General features: G+C 56.6%; 1 protein-coding gene across 5 annotated transcripts in view; it reads right to left on the bottom strand.

The window, feature by feature from the left end:
* The window catches only part of GNB1L (G protein subunit beta 1 like), a 59,490-nt gene that overhangs the window by 9,142 nt on the left and 38,016 nt on the right, over positions 1–12,332 (bottom strand). For all 5 annotated transcript variants that reach the window (XM_041728894.1, XM_041728893.1, XM_041728895.1 and 2 more), the window contains 2 exons: positions 11,757–11,855; positions 6,834–7,049 (listed from right to left, as the gene is read on the bottom strand). In XM_041728894.1, the coding sequence (XP_041584828.1) occupies positions 6,834–7,049; positions 11,757–11,855 (315 nt within the window). The remainder of the gene's footprint in view (positions 1–6,833; positions 7,050–11,756; positions 11,856–12,332) is intronic.

Genomic DNA, 12,332 nt, shown 5'->3' with positions numbered 1-12,332 from the left:
ATCCAAACACTACCAACCACCTCGACCGGGGTCGCGCTGACGGAACACTCCACCCAACAACTGCAGAACACACGTCTTCACCAAGATGTAACGTAGCATGTGCTGGGCCAAACACAAGCCTCAATAAATATCTAAATGCTGACATTGTGCAGGTTCCTTCACTGACAGCAGAATTAAGCTGGATTAAAGATATCCACAAAATCAACAAATATTTGATAATTAAGTAATCTACTTCTGAGGAACAACTGGATCAAAGAAGAAATCCTAAGGGAAATAGAAAGTATTATGAACTGAATAAAAATGAAGACACCAAAATCAAAACTAGTGAGATAGACCCACAAAGGCTAGAGAGTTGCCTGGGAACTGACCCCCCCGCCCCCCCGCAGCCTCACAGCCCAATGGAGGGCCCGAGCAAACCCACACAAGCACCCAGAACTACGGGCACCGTCAACATGCAGATTCACACTCAGAGGCTCCCACTAAACGTTCCCTAGCGGGCGGCCTTCCCAGCTTCTGAAAGAAGAAGAGTGTTTGAAGAGTAAGAATGCCCAGACAACATTTATGGTACAAAGGAGCAGCGACAAGATGCTGGTATGCAAAACCAGCTCTGTGAGAGAGATACCTATATCTAAAGAAAAGTTGAAAGCAGAAGATTTAAAAAAAAAAAAAAAAGGCTGTAAAAGAAGTAGTAAAGTCAGAAGAAATCTTGCATGAACCCTATTAGCAGTTGGCAAAATTGGCTTTTAGGTGAAAATCTTTTTCAGAGATAAACAGAGTCACTAAAGTATAAAAGTTCAGTCCCTGGGAAGATTCTAAACTCGTATGTTCCTAAGCCAGCTTCGAAATGCAGAAGCAAGAACGCACAGGATGTAGGCACAGTTGCCAAGACGTGCCTCAGCACCAGGGTCTCCCTGGCCCTTCCAGAGGCACCCAGTCACATGCACAGCGCAGGGACTGCACGGCTGCCAGGGCTGCCCGAGTGTGTGCAGGTACAGCCGTGCATCCAGCAACGAGAAGCACTTCCCTCTCACACACATGTGGAATACTTATGTCAACTGGACTGGCCTCCACATTTCAAAGAGCTGATATCATTCAGACCTTATTCTCCGACCACAATGGCATGAAGTTAGAAATTGAAAAATAAAAAATAACTGGGAAGAAAAAAAAATCAAACATTTGGGAACATAAAAACACTGATTGGCTCAGCAGTCAGAGAACAAATAAAACTCAGCCCCCACCCCCCCAAGAATGAAGATGCTGACATCTCCCAACCTGGGCCAACTAGAGGGTTGCAGACAGGCCTCCGCTGCCTCTGGGGGACAGATGGCAGAGGACAAGCGGGCTCCATACCCAGTTCAAGTCCGAGCAACAGACCAAGCCCAGAGGACACAGGAGGAAGGAAGGGAAGATCAGAGCAGAAATGATGAAACAGAAAGGGATTTTTTTTCTTTCTTTTTCTTTTTTTTTTTCTTTCAAACCATAAGTGATAGATATACGATAGAGAACACAGAAAAAGGCTTTTAAAGATCAACAAAGGTAAGACTGATCACAGATAAAACCAGGGCAGTTCTGTAAATACAGCAGAGTCTACACAGTCATTTCTGTAAATACAGCAGAGTCTACACAGTCATTTCAAATTACAAACAATTACAAAAGGGCAGTGTGAAAATACCTTGAAGGTATTTATGCCCATAGACAAATTCTTTAAAAAAGGCAACTTACCCCCCCCCCAAAAAAAATCAAGAAACCTAATAAATCAGTCCAAGAAGAAAATCAAGCCTGCCTTGCAGGAAAAAGAAAGCCTGCTCCAGTGGGAAAGAATGACCTATGGCCACTCACAAAACAGACCCCTGCCAACTTATGCAGAGATCGGGAGAGGAGGGGATGCCTGCCTCAGTTCTGGAGCTCCTGATACCCCAACACCATCAATAGTGGGGTTACCGGGGAGGGGGTGCAATTTAGTTTACGGAGACACAGACAGATGACCCTGAACAACTCCTACTGGCCCCATCACATGGGCATGGACATGCTCTGTAGCGTGTTATTTTAGGACTATATGGTTGTTTTGATATTATAAAAGCCAAATAATGCAATTCATTAACTGATTTAAGAAAAGCCATGAGTCTGACAGCTCAACGCCTATTCACAATCCAAATTCTTTCCCCACTAGGAGTAGAGGGAGGATCTAATACGATGAGAACCTACCAAAACCTGGCAGCAAACTCGGCCCTTTGTCCCACCCGTAGCACGCCCAGGATGCTCGCTACAGCCCCTGCCTCCACTCGGCATGGCCTGGGTTCCTGGCCGGTGCGATCAGCACTTGGGCAGCCCCGCAGCGACCTGTCCGGGCACCTCCACGCCCACCCCACATCTCACAGTCAGGGACCCCCTCCCACTCTTCCAGGGCTCTATTCAGTGCCTGGCTCTACCAATTAGTGGACCACGATGTCCAGGCCACCAGGGGCACCTGCTGGAGCTGGAGGACTGGAGCCAGGGCCACCATGCGAATGTGAGAAGGCAAATCCCACATGTGCCTGTGTGTGAGGGTGTGCATCTGCCCGAAGCCCTCTCCACGCTCATGGACCCGGACAGGGCTGCTGGGAATGAGGACTGATGATCATCACCAACGCTCATTCTTTTCTCTTCTGTAGACTTTGTCCCAAGCCAGGGGTAGCCAGGGGACCTCTGGGTTCCGAGTCCTGGACTCTCCAGAACCCACATGGGGCCCTGCTTCAGGGTCACCTCTTTGCATCTTTGCATCTTTGTTGTGAATTTGTTAATAGAAAAGGGCTGCTTTCAAGTCCGCTCTCTGCTGATGATCACTGAGAACCCAAGGCAAGTGGAAGAAGAATTTGAATTTCCATAGAGGCCCCTGAACCATGGTCCTCACACACTGGAAGTTGGGTCCAGGGCAGAGAATGCCTTCCACGCCGGTGTTGCCACCTGGGAGGGGCTAAGGTGCCCTGTGCTGCCAAAGGGGGCAGGAGTGACTCTGGTCCTGGAACAGAGGCACAAAGTGGCCTCCCCTGGCAGGAATGAAGAGAAGCAGCAACAGAAGCCTTGATGGCGACCTAATCCTGAGGAGGAGGAGGAGTAGGACAGCAAAGAGAAGGAGGAGGGTCCAACAGGGTCTGTTCATGGTGATGGCGGCTGGAGCCTTGCTGGTTCTCTGCATTACAGAGCATGTCCGTGCCCATGTGGTGGGGTCAGTAGGAGTTGTTCAGGGCCATCTGTCTGTGTCTCTGTAAACTAAATTGCATCCCCAGTTATCCCACTCTTGATGGTGTTGGGGTATCAGGAGCCCCAGAACTGAGGCAGGCATCCCCTCCTCTCCCGATCTCTGCATACGCTGGCAGGGGTCTGTTTTGTGAGTGGCCATAGGTCATTCTTTCCCTCTGGGCGGGCATTTTCTCTGCAAGGCAGGCTTGCTCGTTCCTGAGAGGCACCGGATTGTATCTACAATTTGCTTGGTCTCAGGGCCCTGTAGTCTCCTGCCTACCTGTCCCACAGGTCCTACTACTGACACTTTAGAGGGCAGGGCTGGGGAGAAAGAGGGCCATGGACACACAGCAGGACAAGGGGACGCCTGGCCAACCAGCCTTGGGTGCAGTTCAGGGGAGCGTGGTTGGTCCGATTCCTGGCCCAGGCTGGCTGGGGTGGGGGCCTCAATATTACTTAAAGGCCTAAAAATACTGCTGGCTGTAAATCAGCCCCTGCTTCAAGGCCATGGGCCCTGCCCAAGTGTGGGAGGAAGGAGCAGGTCTGCACACCACCTGTGTCTACGACAGCCAAAGCCCAATCCCCTGGAGGCTGGGGGGAAAGCCACCTCTGGGAGGCAGGCGAGTGGCCCAGCCATCACCACGTGCCCCCGAGGCCACGGCATCCTGATGAGGGTGGCCAAAGTCTCCTGGTCACTGCCATGGCCCCTGGCCTCACCCATTCTGGATGAGGACCCTCTGGGAAGGATCCCTGGCCACTAGTGGCTCTCACAGCACATGACCTCAGGTGCCAGGAATGTGCACGCGGCGCGGCCGCCATCTGGTTCCCATTACCCACGCTCTGCTGCGGGAAACCTCATCTGCGTCTCTGCTCCCAGCGCCCGCCCGGGAGAGATTGATTTGGGCTCATTAGAGACTCCAGCAGCAGGCTGCGAGGTGAGGCACATCTGTGCCCACGTGGCTCGAGGGCCAGGGCAGGCGGCCACATCAGTGGGCCAGCGCGGTGCACTGAGGGCCTCGGGGTGAGGATGCCCGTGGAGGCCTGTGGATGCTGGCCCCTGACGCTTCCTCCCCGGAGGCCTGTGCACCACCACCTGAGAATCTCCAGGGCCTCTGAGGCCAGCTCTGAACCGGATGTGCCCTCGTCTCCGGGCAACGCAGCCATTCTCAGGGGCCGTGCCCAGTGGCAGGAGCACCATCCTCCTGCTTTGATATGCACTGCTGAGCCTGGCCCCTTGCTTGGCGCAACACCGTCCTGTAACCACCACGTCCAGTCCACAATGCCTGGCTCCCCTTCTGCTTTAACTTTCAAATTCATTAATAATCCCCTGTGCTTCAACTTTTCAGTTCATCACTACAGTAAAAGTTCATCTCTGGACTGGAACATGCCTCATAAATTTAAGTCTTAAGTTCCAGCAGCTGTTTCCCAAACAAGCCAGCAGACACCAGGCAGATCTGGACCAGGTTGGCCAGAGGGGACCCTTTCAGGGGTCTTGGGGATACTGCCAATGGGGTGGGGTTCTCAGGGAAGCCACCTGAGTCTTCAGCCTTTACAAGGTCAGGCTGATTCAAGCCACAGTGGGGTGGGGCACTGGACCCCGCAGTGGGAACCTGGGGGCCCTGCCTGGTCCCCAGCAGGATGGAGGAGCAGGAAGGAGGGGAGCAAGAGAGAACGCCAAGGCCTACCTGGCTGGGCTCGGCACCCAGCGAGGATGTAAAGACCCAGCACTAGACTGGCTGTGCCTCCGTCTTAAAGACGACAGCCATCATGATGACAGTCACCCCATCCCCTCTAAGGTCCACCGTTCCAAGGCCTTGGGACCCTTCCTCCGGGGTGGAGGCATGAGAAGTTCTGCCCTGCCACAGCTGGGCCTGGCTCCATTTGGACGCCTGTCTAACCCCCTTCCCGTGGGGAACAACAGGACAGAGGACGGATGGGTAGTTGGCTTTACTGCAAGTCAGCCATGTACTGGCACGAGCTGATCTGCTGGGAAGGAGCAATGCTAGGGAAGCATGAATGTGCACCATGTACCCAAACATCACATGTGACCGCTCCTTCCCCCCTCTGGCTGGCTGGCTGCTCCCCACCCTCAGGTCACTGAGACACTGGCAGCCTCACACCAGGACAGCCGGCAGTTGGACCCCGGCTGCTGCTCGCCACTTGTGCCGGTTTTCACCTCCATTCTCGGACAGGATCATTCTCTGTTGGATGCCGGCCCCAACTCCAGCTTCCACGTGAAGGGGCCCCTCGTAGGTCTCACTGCGCCTGAGCTGTGTCCATCCCTGGGCCTCTATGTGCGTCACTGTTCTCTCCAGCACCTCCTGCCTTGCTCCGACTCAGCTTCCATCTTGCCCAGGACTCCTCACCCACCATGTGAAACGCCTGCCCCAGCTGTCCTCATTCTGTCCCTCTTACGGGATGACCGGGTGGCGATGCTGCATCCCTGCTAGGCACCGCAGTGTGCCCTGATTTTCTCTGGGGCCGGCTCCTCCCCTCTCCAACCCATGTGCCTACCCAGGGCTTCTTCCTCTGGCTGTGCGGGCCCAGGCTGGCGAGGGTGAGGTGAGGCAGGCTTGCCAGGCTAGGCGACCAGACTTTACCACCTGGTGAGGGGAGACCCCTTCTTCCTCAGCCTCCTGTCCCCACCACAGCTCCTGCAGAGGAGGGCAGTCCTGTCCTCCAGGACTCCAGCACTGAGGGCCCAGGTGAGGCCAGGAGGCCAGCCTGCTGCTGCTTCTGCTGGCAATCTCCCCCATGGCCACATGTCTCGCAATAGGGGCCCCACCAGACCTGGGTTTACAGTAGCTTCTACTCGCCAGCCAAGTGGCCAAGTCTCAGCCTTCCAAGGCTTCCTGGTTAATGGGGACTCCTTGGCCACCACAAGACACTGGAATGCACCCAGGCCACCCTCCCGGGGCCAAAAGGCACAGCACATCTCATCCCCTGGTACCTGCACTAGTGTGAGGCCTGGACAGGAGGCTCCCCACCCCCCAAGTCCTCCCGCCAGGCCCTAGACAGGGCTGAGGGTGCAGGCTGGGCCAGTGCATGCTGAACACCAGCCACAGGCCCAGACCTGGCCCCCAAGTGCTCCACAAGCCATGTGGGAAAGTCCATGGAAAGCTTATGGGAAGGGTTTCAGCAATGCCCAGCTCCGCCCCGAGGCCTCACACCCCTTCCCCATTGTGGCTGGCAGTGAGGAACCGCTTCCCTGGGGTTGGCTTGCAGACTGCCCCAGGGGCGTGACTCCGTGGATTTCTCCACACTGGGTTGGTTTTGGTTGATTAATCAGTTCCTTACTGACCGAATTCCTCTGAGTTTTTGCAAATGGACTTGCCTACTCCCGGACTTTACATGCCTTTTCTCTAGATGGACAAGACGTGACTGCTGTTAACCCAAGGTCTGAGAGAAACCCAAACCATGTGAACGGTTCACAAACGCCCACGCCCCCTTCTTCCTGCGCCAGCCCTGCGGACAGGCTGGCCTGCACCCCGCCTCACGGTGATTAATTAGCCAGGGATCTGCAACAACTCCTCTTCATGCCTAAATATTGTTTCAGCCTATCAGACTGTTAGTGCAAAGCAGGATAAATGACACCTCGGGTCTGGCGCACTGACCTGCAGGGCCTGCTGCTCATCCAGGCTCCAGACAGCCAGCGCCTTCTCCGCGGAGCCCGAGACGCCCCTGGCCTTCTGGGAGTCAAAGTCAAAGCCCATGACAGGCTCCGTGTGGCAGGCGACGCGGCTGCACACCTTCCGCTCAGAGACGTCCCACAGGGCCACCGATCCGTCCTCATAGCCGGCCAGGAGGAGTGGGCGGGGACTGGAGTCGGCCTGCGGGGACAGCGCAGCAGTCAGCTCCCAAAGGTTCCCGGTATGTTTGCGGGGAGAAGGGGCTCCAGAGAGGGGGCCAGCGGAGTGGCCTGGCTGGGGAGCCGGGTCCCGTGTCCTCCAGGGGCGGTAACAGTTCGGAGGCTCTGCGTGCCCCCCCCCCCCCGATTGCAGACACCAGCGCTGCCGGGCTGGCACGGGCCGCTGTTGGGGGGTTCCGAGGACCGAGGCTGCAGGGCACAGGGCCCAAGGTCGCTCAGCACGGCGCCCTGCCTCCCGCTGCCGTGCCCCTGCTCACCCGGCCGGGTGCTGCTGCGTCTTCCTGCCTCCCTCCTGCAGGCTGAGACTTGCGGCCACCCCTTCGTGAGGCCGGTCACCTGTCTAGAACTGCCAGCCAAAGGAAATCGCGAGCTCCATCTCAATGAAAAATGAACTTTCTGTGCTTTGTCAATGTCGCCGCAGAAGCCCCCCACCCCCCCAGGCCTGGTGAGTCGCCAGGGCGCTGACTAGTGTGAGCCGAGCTCCGCGGGCCCTGAGCTATTGTGATGAATGAGGATGCGGGTCAGAGGGCTGGGCACCCGGGACAGACGCCTCGTTTATCTAGCCCCAGCAACCACTCCAGGGGAGCGCCGCGAGATCCCGTCACCCCGGCACTGAGAGCGGCAGCCCCACGCTTGGTGCCCGGTCTCCGGGACAGCGACCAGGCTGCTTCGGGGGCAAAGCACAGGCCAGCTGATACCTTTTGCTCTTCACTCCTCTCTGCATTTCCTGCTGAGCTGCCTGGGGTTTGTGTCACTCAAGTGTCAGAAATAACTAAGCACATCCCCTCCCCAGTGGATTTTCCAAGAGCCTCAGGGAACTCTGGGCCTGGACCCCAGCCCTGGATGGTCAATGGTAAGAATGGGGTCCTGGGGTGGGGGAGCTAGTCATTGAGGCTATCTCCCGGGTCACCTGCAACTCCCAGGACAGTCCCCTGCTGGCGGCCAGGCTGGCGCTGCGCAGAGTGCCTGGGCCTCACTGGTCGTGGGTTGACAGGAGCCACAGCACCATGGAGGCTCTCCTTGCCCACCTGCTGGAGCTCCTGTTTAGGAGCTGTGTGGGTGCTTCCATCTGCCCAGAGGGGCTCCGGGCCCAGATGTAGTGCACATCACATGGAGTGCCTCTCCACAACATTCAAGAGCGCCCAGAGAGAACCTCTGCTCAGCTAAGCAAGGTGACAGGGTTTAGCCAGAAGTCACAGGGCCTGTGTCTCATGAGTGGATACTACTCCCTCTACACACGGAAGCAGGGCTCTCTCTGTGCATCAGAAGGGGAAACTGAGGCTTTAGGAGGTGGTGTACGTCACCGGGGCCCTGGTTAGTGATGGGAGCCGGGGGAAGCCTGATGCAGACCAGAGCTTTGATCAAAAGGAGGTGGAGGTGCCAGGGGATGGCGAGGACACAGCCACGAAGACCTGCCCACAGCACAGCGAAGCCTCCCAGGCCAGAGCTAGTCTGGAGGACGACCCCTGCACTTTTTCTGAGGATACTACATGTTCATACAAAGAAAGGCTCCTTAGTTTCACTTGGCCTGTGGCTGCCTGTGCCCATCCTTGGGGCCTCTCCAGGGGGCCCGACAGGGCAAGCAGTCAGGATATGGGCCCTGTGTGTGCCCAGTGCTGGTGGTGCCCGCCCTGCAGGGACCAAGGTTGAGAGCAGCGGAGCGTGGTCACTGCCTCCATTTGGCCTCCCATGCGAAGCCATGAGTGTCGGTACCGTTCTCTGTGGTCTCTCTAGTTCTGTAATGGGGAAGAGCTCTACTTTGGTATCTTTCAAGTCACCCAATTGGAAATTAGTGTTGCGGTATAAAATTATTTATACTGCTTTTCTCCAGAGATGTACAGGGTGTTTTAAAAGTGATCAGCACCTCTGCTCAAGCACCTTCTTCCAGACAGCTGGAAGACTTCCTTCCAGAAGCTGGCATCTGCCTCTCCAGAAAAGGCCTCCTGCCATGACCCGGACCTGGGACAGTGGGAGCCAATTGAGAATAGCCTGATGCACGGTCTACATGCGGACCAGAAACCCATGCCAACCCCCAGGGCAGACCTGCTGGAGCCCACCCTGGAGGCTAGCTCTGAGGAACCCGCCTAGGACCCACTTGGGTCTGTTCCCCCAGGACAGTGATCTGTCTTGTGGCCTGCCTCCCACCTACCCTGTCTCCACCCAGCCTCCCTCTCACCCTCTGCCCCCAGGGCCCTGCTCCTCCGATCCCCTGGGCACATTCTCCCTCATCTGGGGCTCCTCCCAGTACCGGCACATTGGTTTTGGTCTGTCTCTGTAGCCCGGGTCCACATGATGCCTCTGGTCTCTGGGTTCTGAGCACCTCGGCTGCATGCTACTCATCACCTATCCAAGTGTCACAGGGTGACTGAATCAGGAGTCAGACTGACATGCAGGGCTCATCTCAGTTGCCAAGGCTGACCAACTGCTGAGCTCCAGCCCTGATGGCTGCTGCCCACCCTGTGCTGTGGCCCGTGGTCCCCAGTGACAGCACAAGCACAGCAGCAGTCTCATGGCCTCAGGCCTTTGGCGATAGGCTAATCCATGGGGTGAGGATCTGAAGTTGCCACAAGGACTTTGTGTCCTCTTCTGTCTCTGGGCGTGCTGGCAGGGACTCTGGCAGGCAGGCCCCGCCTACAGCACCTCTTGGGACCAGCCCCGTGGGGAGCACCCAGCTCACTAGAGGGGACCCAAGGCCCAGGGTCTGAAGCCTGCACTCAGGGCTGCTGTGAGACATATTCCTGACCTTTACAAGTCAGCTGCTTGGAAGAGCAAAACAGGAATATGAGGCACCTGGGTGGCTCGGTGGTTAAGTGTCTGCCTGCCTTCGGGTCAGGCCGTGCTCCCGGGGTCCTGGGATTGAGCCCTGTGTGGAGCTCCCCGATAAGCAGGGAGTCTGCTTCTCCCTCTGCCCTACCTACCCCTACTCGTGTGTGTGCATGCATGTGCTCGCATGCACACTCTCAAACTCTAAAAAAAGAGAATACATCTGAATGTTTCACTGAGAATTGTCAGGCTCCTCTGCCACACTCAGATTAATAAATTACAACCCAGACCTTCAGGTTTGGAGAGAAAAAAAGGACATTTCAAATTAATGTCAACTTTTCTTTTTTAACAGAATGCTTTGCGTTGGATCTGTATCAACTAACAAAAACTCGATTTGTCCTTCTGTCAACTGTATTAATTACCTTAACAAGTTTGTACATCCCGTTTCTACACATTTTTCTGCTGGAATTTTTACATGATTATGCAATGACAGTGTTTCCAGGGAGCAGAGTGTGAGCGGATGCAGCCGTAATGCCCTGCCCGGGAGTGTGAGTGCCACACCACAACCCCAGGCGTCATGGCCTCGGGGCGTTCCCCACTGCAAACCTGCAGGTTTGCAGGTGCCAAAAGCACGTCATTCAGGCGAGTCTCCTGGAGCGCCCCCAGCTCAGCTCCCTGTGGGCTCCTCTCTGGGACGTGCTGCAGCGGCAGTACACCACAGGAGCAGCTCATCAGAGATTTCCAATTGGAAACAAATACCAATGGTTAAAAAGCTGCAGTGGGGGAACCAATGGCAAGAACGTGCAGGTCCCTGGAGGGACAAAAAGCGTGGGGCAAGGTCTCTAGGGTGCCTGGCCCTGTGGGTGCTGTTGGTCTCACAGACATCTCTAAAGTGCCCAAGCCCATCTTGTGAAAAGCTCAAACCAGCAGTGCAGCAGGATCCCCTCCTCCTGATCTCAGGCAGCTCAGCACGGCTCCCAGAAGGTGCTGCTGAACTGCACAGAGCTGGGAAGATGCCTATAAGCAGCACTCCCCAAGGCAGGCACTGGTCAATGACCTAGCCACCACGGTTTCTGACCAGCAGAGACACTGCCTGGGCTTCTTCCCAAGTGCACACACCAGACCATTGGCTTTGCTGCCCCAAATACGAGCAGCCCTGAGACACAGAAACGTACACTTGGAGCATTGCTGACTCGGGTGGCAGGGAGGGGGCTGTGCCTTGAGGAGGGATGGGGCTTCTAATAGAGGCAGGTGGGCAGGCCCAGGAGGACCCCTTTCAAGGTCTCACTCTTGGTCTCAGAGCCGAAACCCATCCTGCCAGGACTCAGGCATGCGACCCACTCCACGGTCCAAGGCTTCAGCTGCCAGCCCCACGAGATGCCCTCCGACTCTCTCTAATCAGAAAGAATAGACGAGAGAGGGAAATGGCTGGGACTCAGAAATGCCAAGTGCGGCCACAGGGAAAGTCAGCATGTTAAGCCCACTCCTGCCTCTGAGGCAAAGAAGTAACAAAAAGCAATCCCAAGCAACGCGGGGCCCAGGCAGGCTTGCCGGGTTAGTCAGCACTTCCCTCCTGGCCAGCCCTGTGCACGGCTGCAGGCCGCGGGGCCCCTGACTGCGGGCGGAGAGGAGCCGAGCCAGAGGCCCTCGGCGGGGCGCTGCTCGGCTGACCGGGCTGTCCCTCTGCGCGGCTCGGGCAGGGGGCGCCCTGCGGAGGTCAGCAGAAACCGGGCCTGCCCTGGCAGTTTGTAGGAGCGGCAGCGGGAGCAGGAGGGCAGCAGGCGCAGAGACTCCCAGGGCGCTAAGTGTCCTTTGCTGTGACGATAAACCGAGTCCTGAATGGGGCATGATTCACGGCCCGGAAGGTGTGGCTGGCAGGGCGTGGTTGGCGTGCGCTGGGCCTTACCTGCCACAGCTCCAGGCACATGGGCATGCCCGGCTTGGCATCTGCCTCGGGCTTCAGGGTGCACACTGACGTCTTGGATGGCATCTCCAGAATCTGAACCTGACAGTAAGAAAACAAGTTGATTTGGGCCGGCGCCAAGTCGAGCCTGTGCTATACAAACAAGAGACTTTTAAGGCGATTAGCCAAGGCTGCTGCGAGTTTCTGTCTGCTGCCCGCAGGAACCTGGGAGCCGAGCCTTCTAATTAGGCCGCACGGGCTCGTGGGCCCCGGCGCTGCTGGGCGTTGTGAAACTCACACGTCATTTCTGGGTGACCGGCGTGTCCCTCTAACCAGCATCACCACCTGGCAGCTGCCTCCAGCCTCTCCCGATTTTACCTCTCCACTGCCAGGAGGCTTGCTTGGCACTGACTCAGTTTGCCCATCCTCCTTATCTCTGCCTCCTCCTCTCTCCTGATGTGGGTTTGCATGTGAACAGCTCTGAACCATCTCAGGCACATCAAATGGTTTACTGAGGTGCACAGGGAATACTGGGGGACCGGCAGCAAGCCTAGGAAATGAACCCGGTGTGCACAGAGT

This window comes from Vulpes lagopus, chromosome 14 (assembly GCF_018345385.1).
Source record: "Vulpes lagopus strain Blue_001 chromosome 14, ASM1834538v1, whole genome shotgun sequence".
Classification (NCBI taxonomy): Eukaryota; Metazoa; Chordata; class Mammalia; order Carnivora; family Canidae; genus Vulpes; species Vulpes lagopus.
Note: the sequence above shows the minus strand (reverse complement) of the source record. Positions and strands in the feature narration are given on the sequence as shown.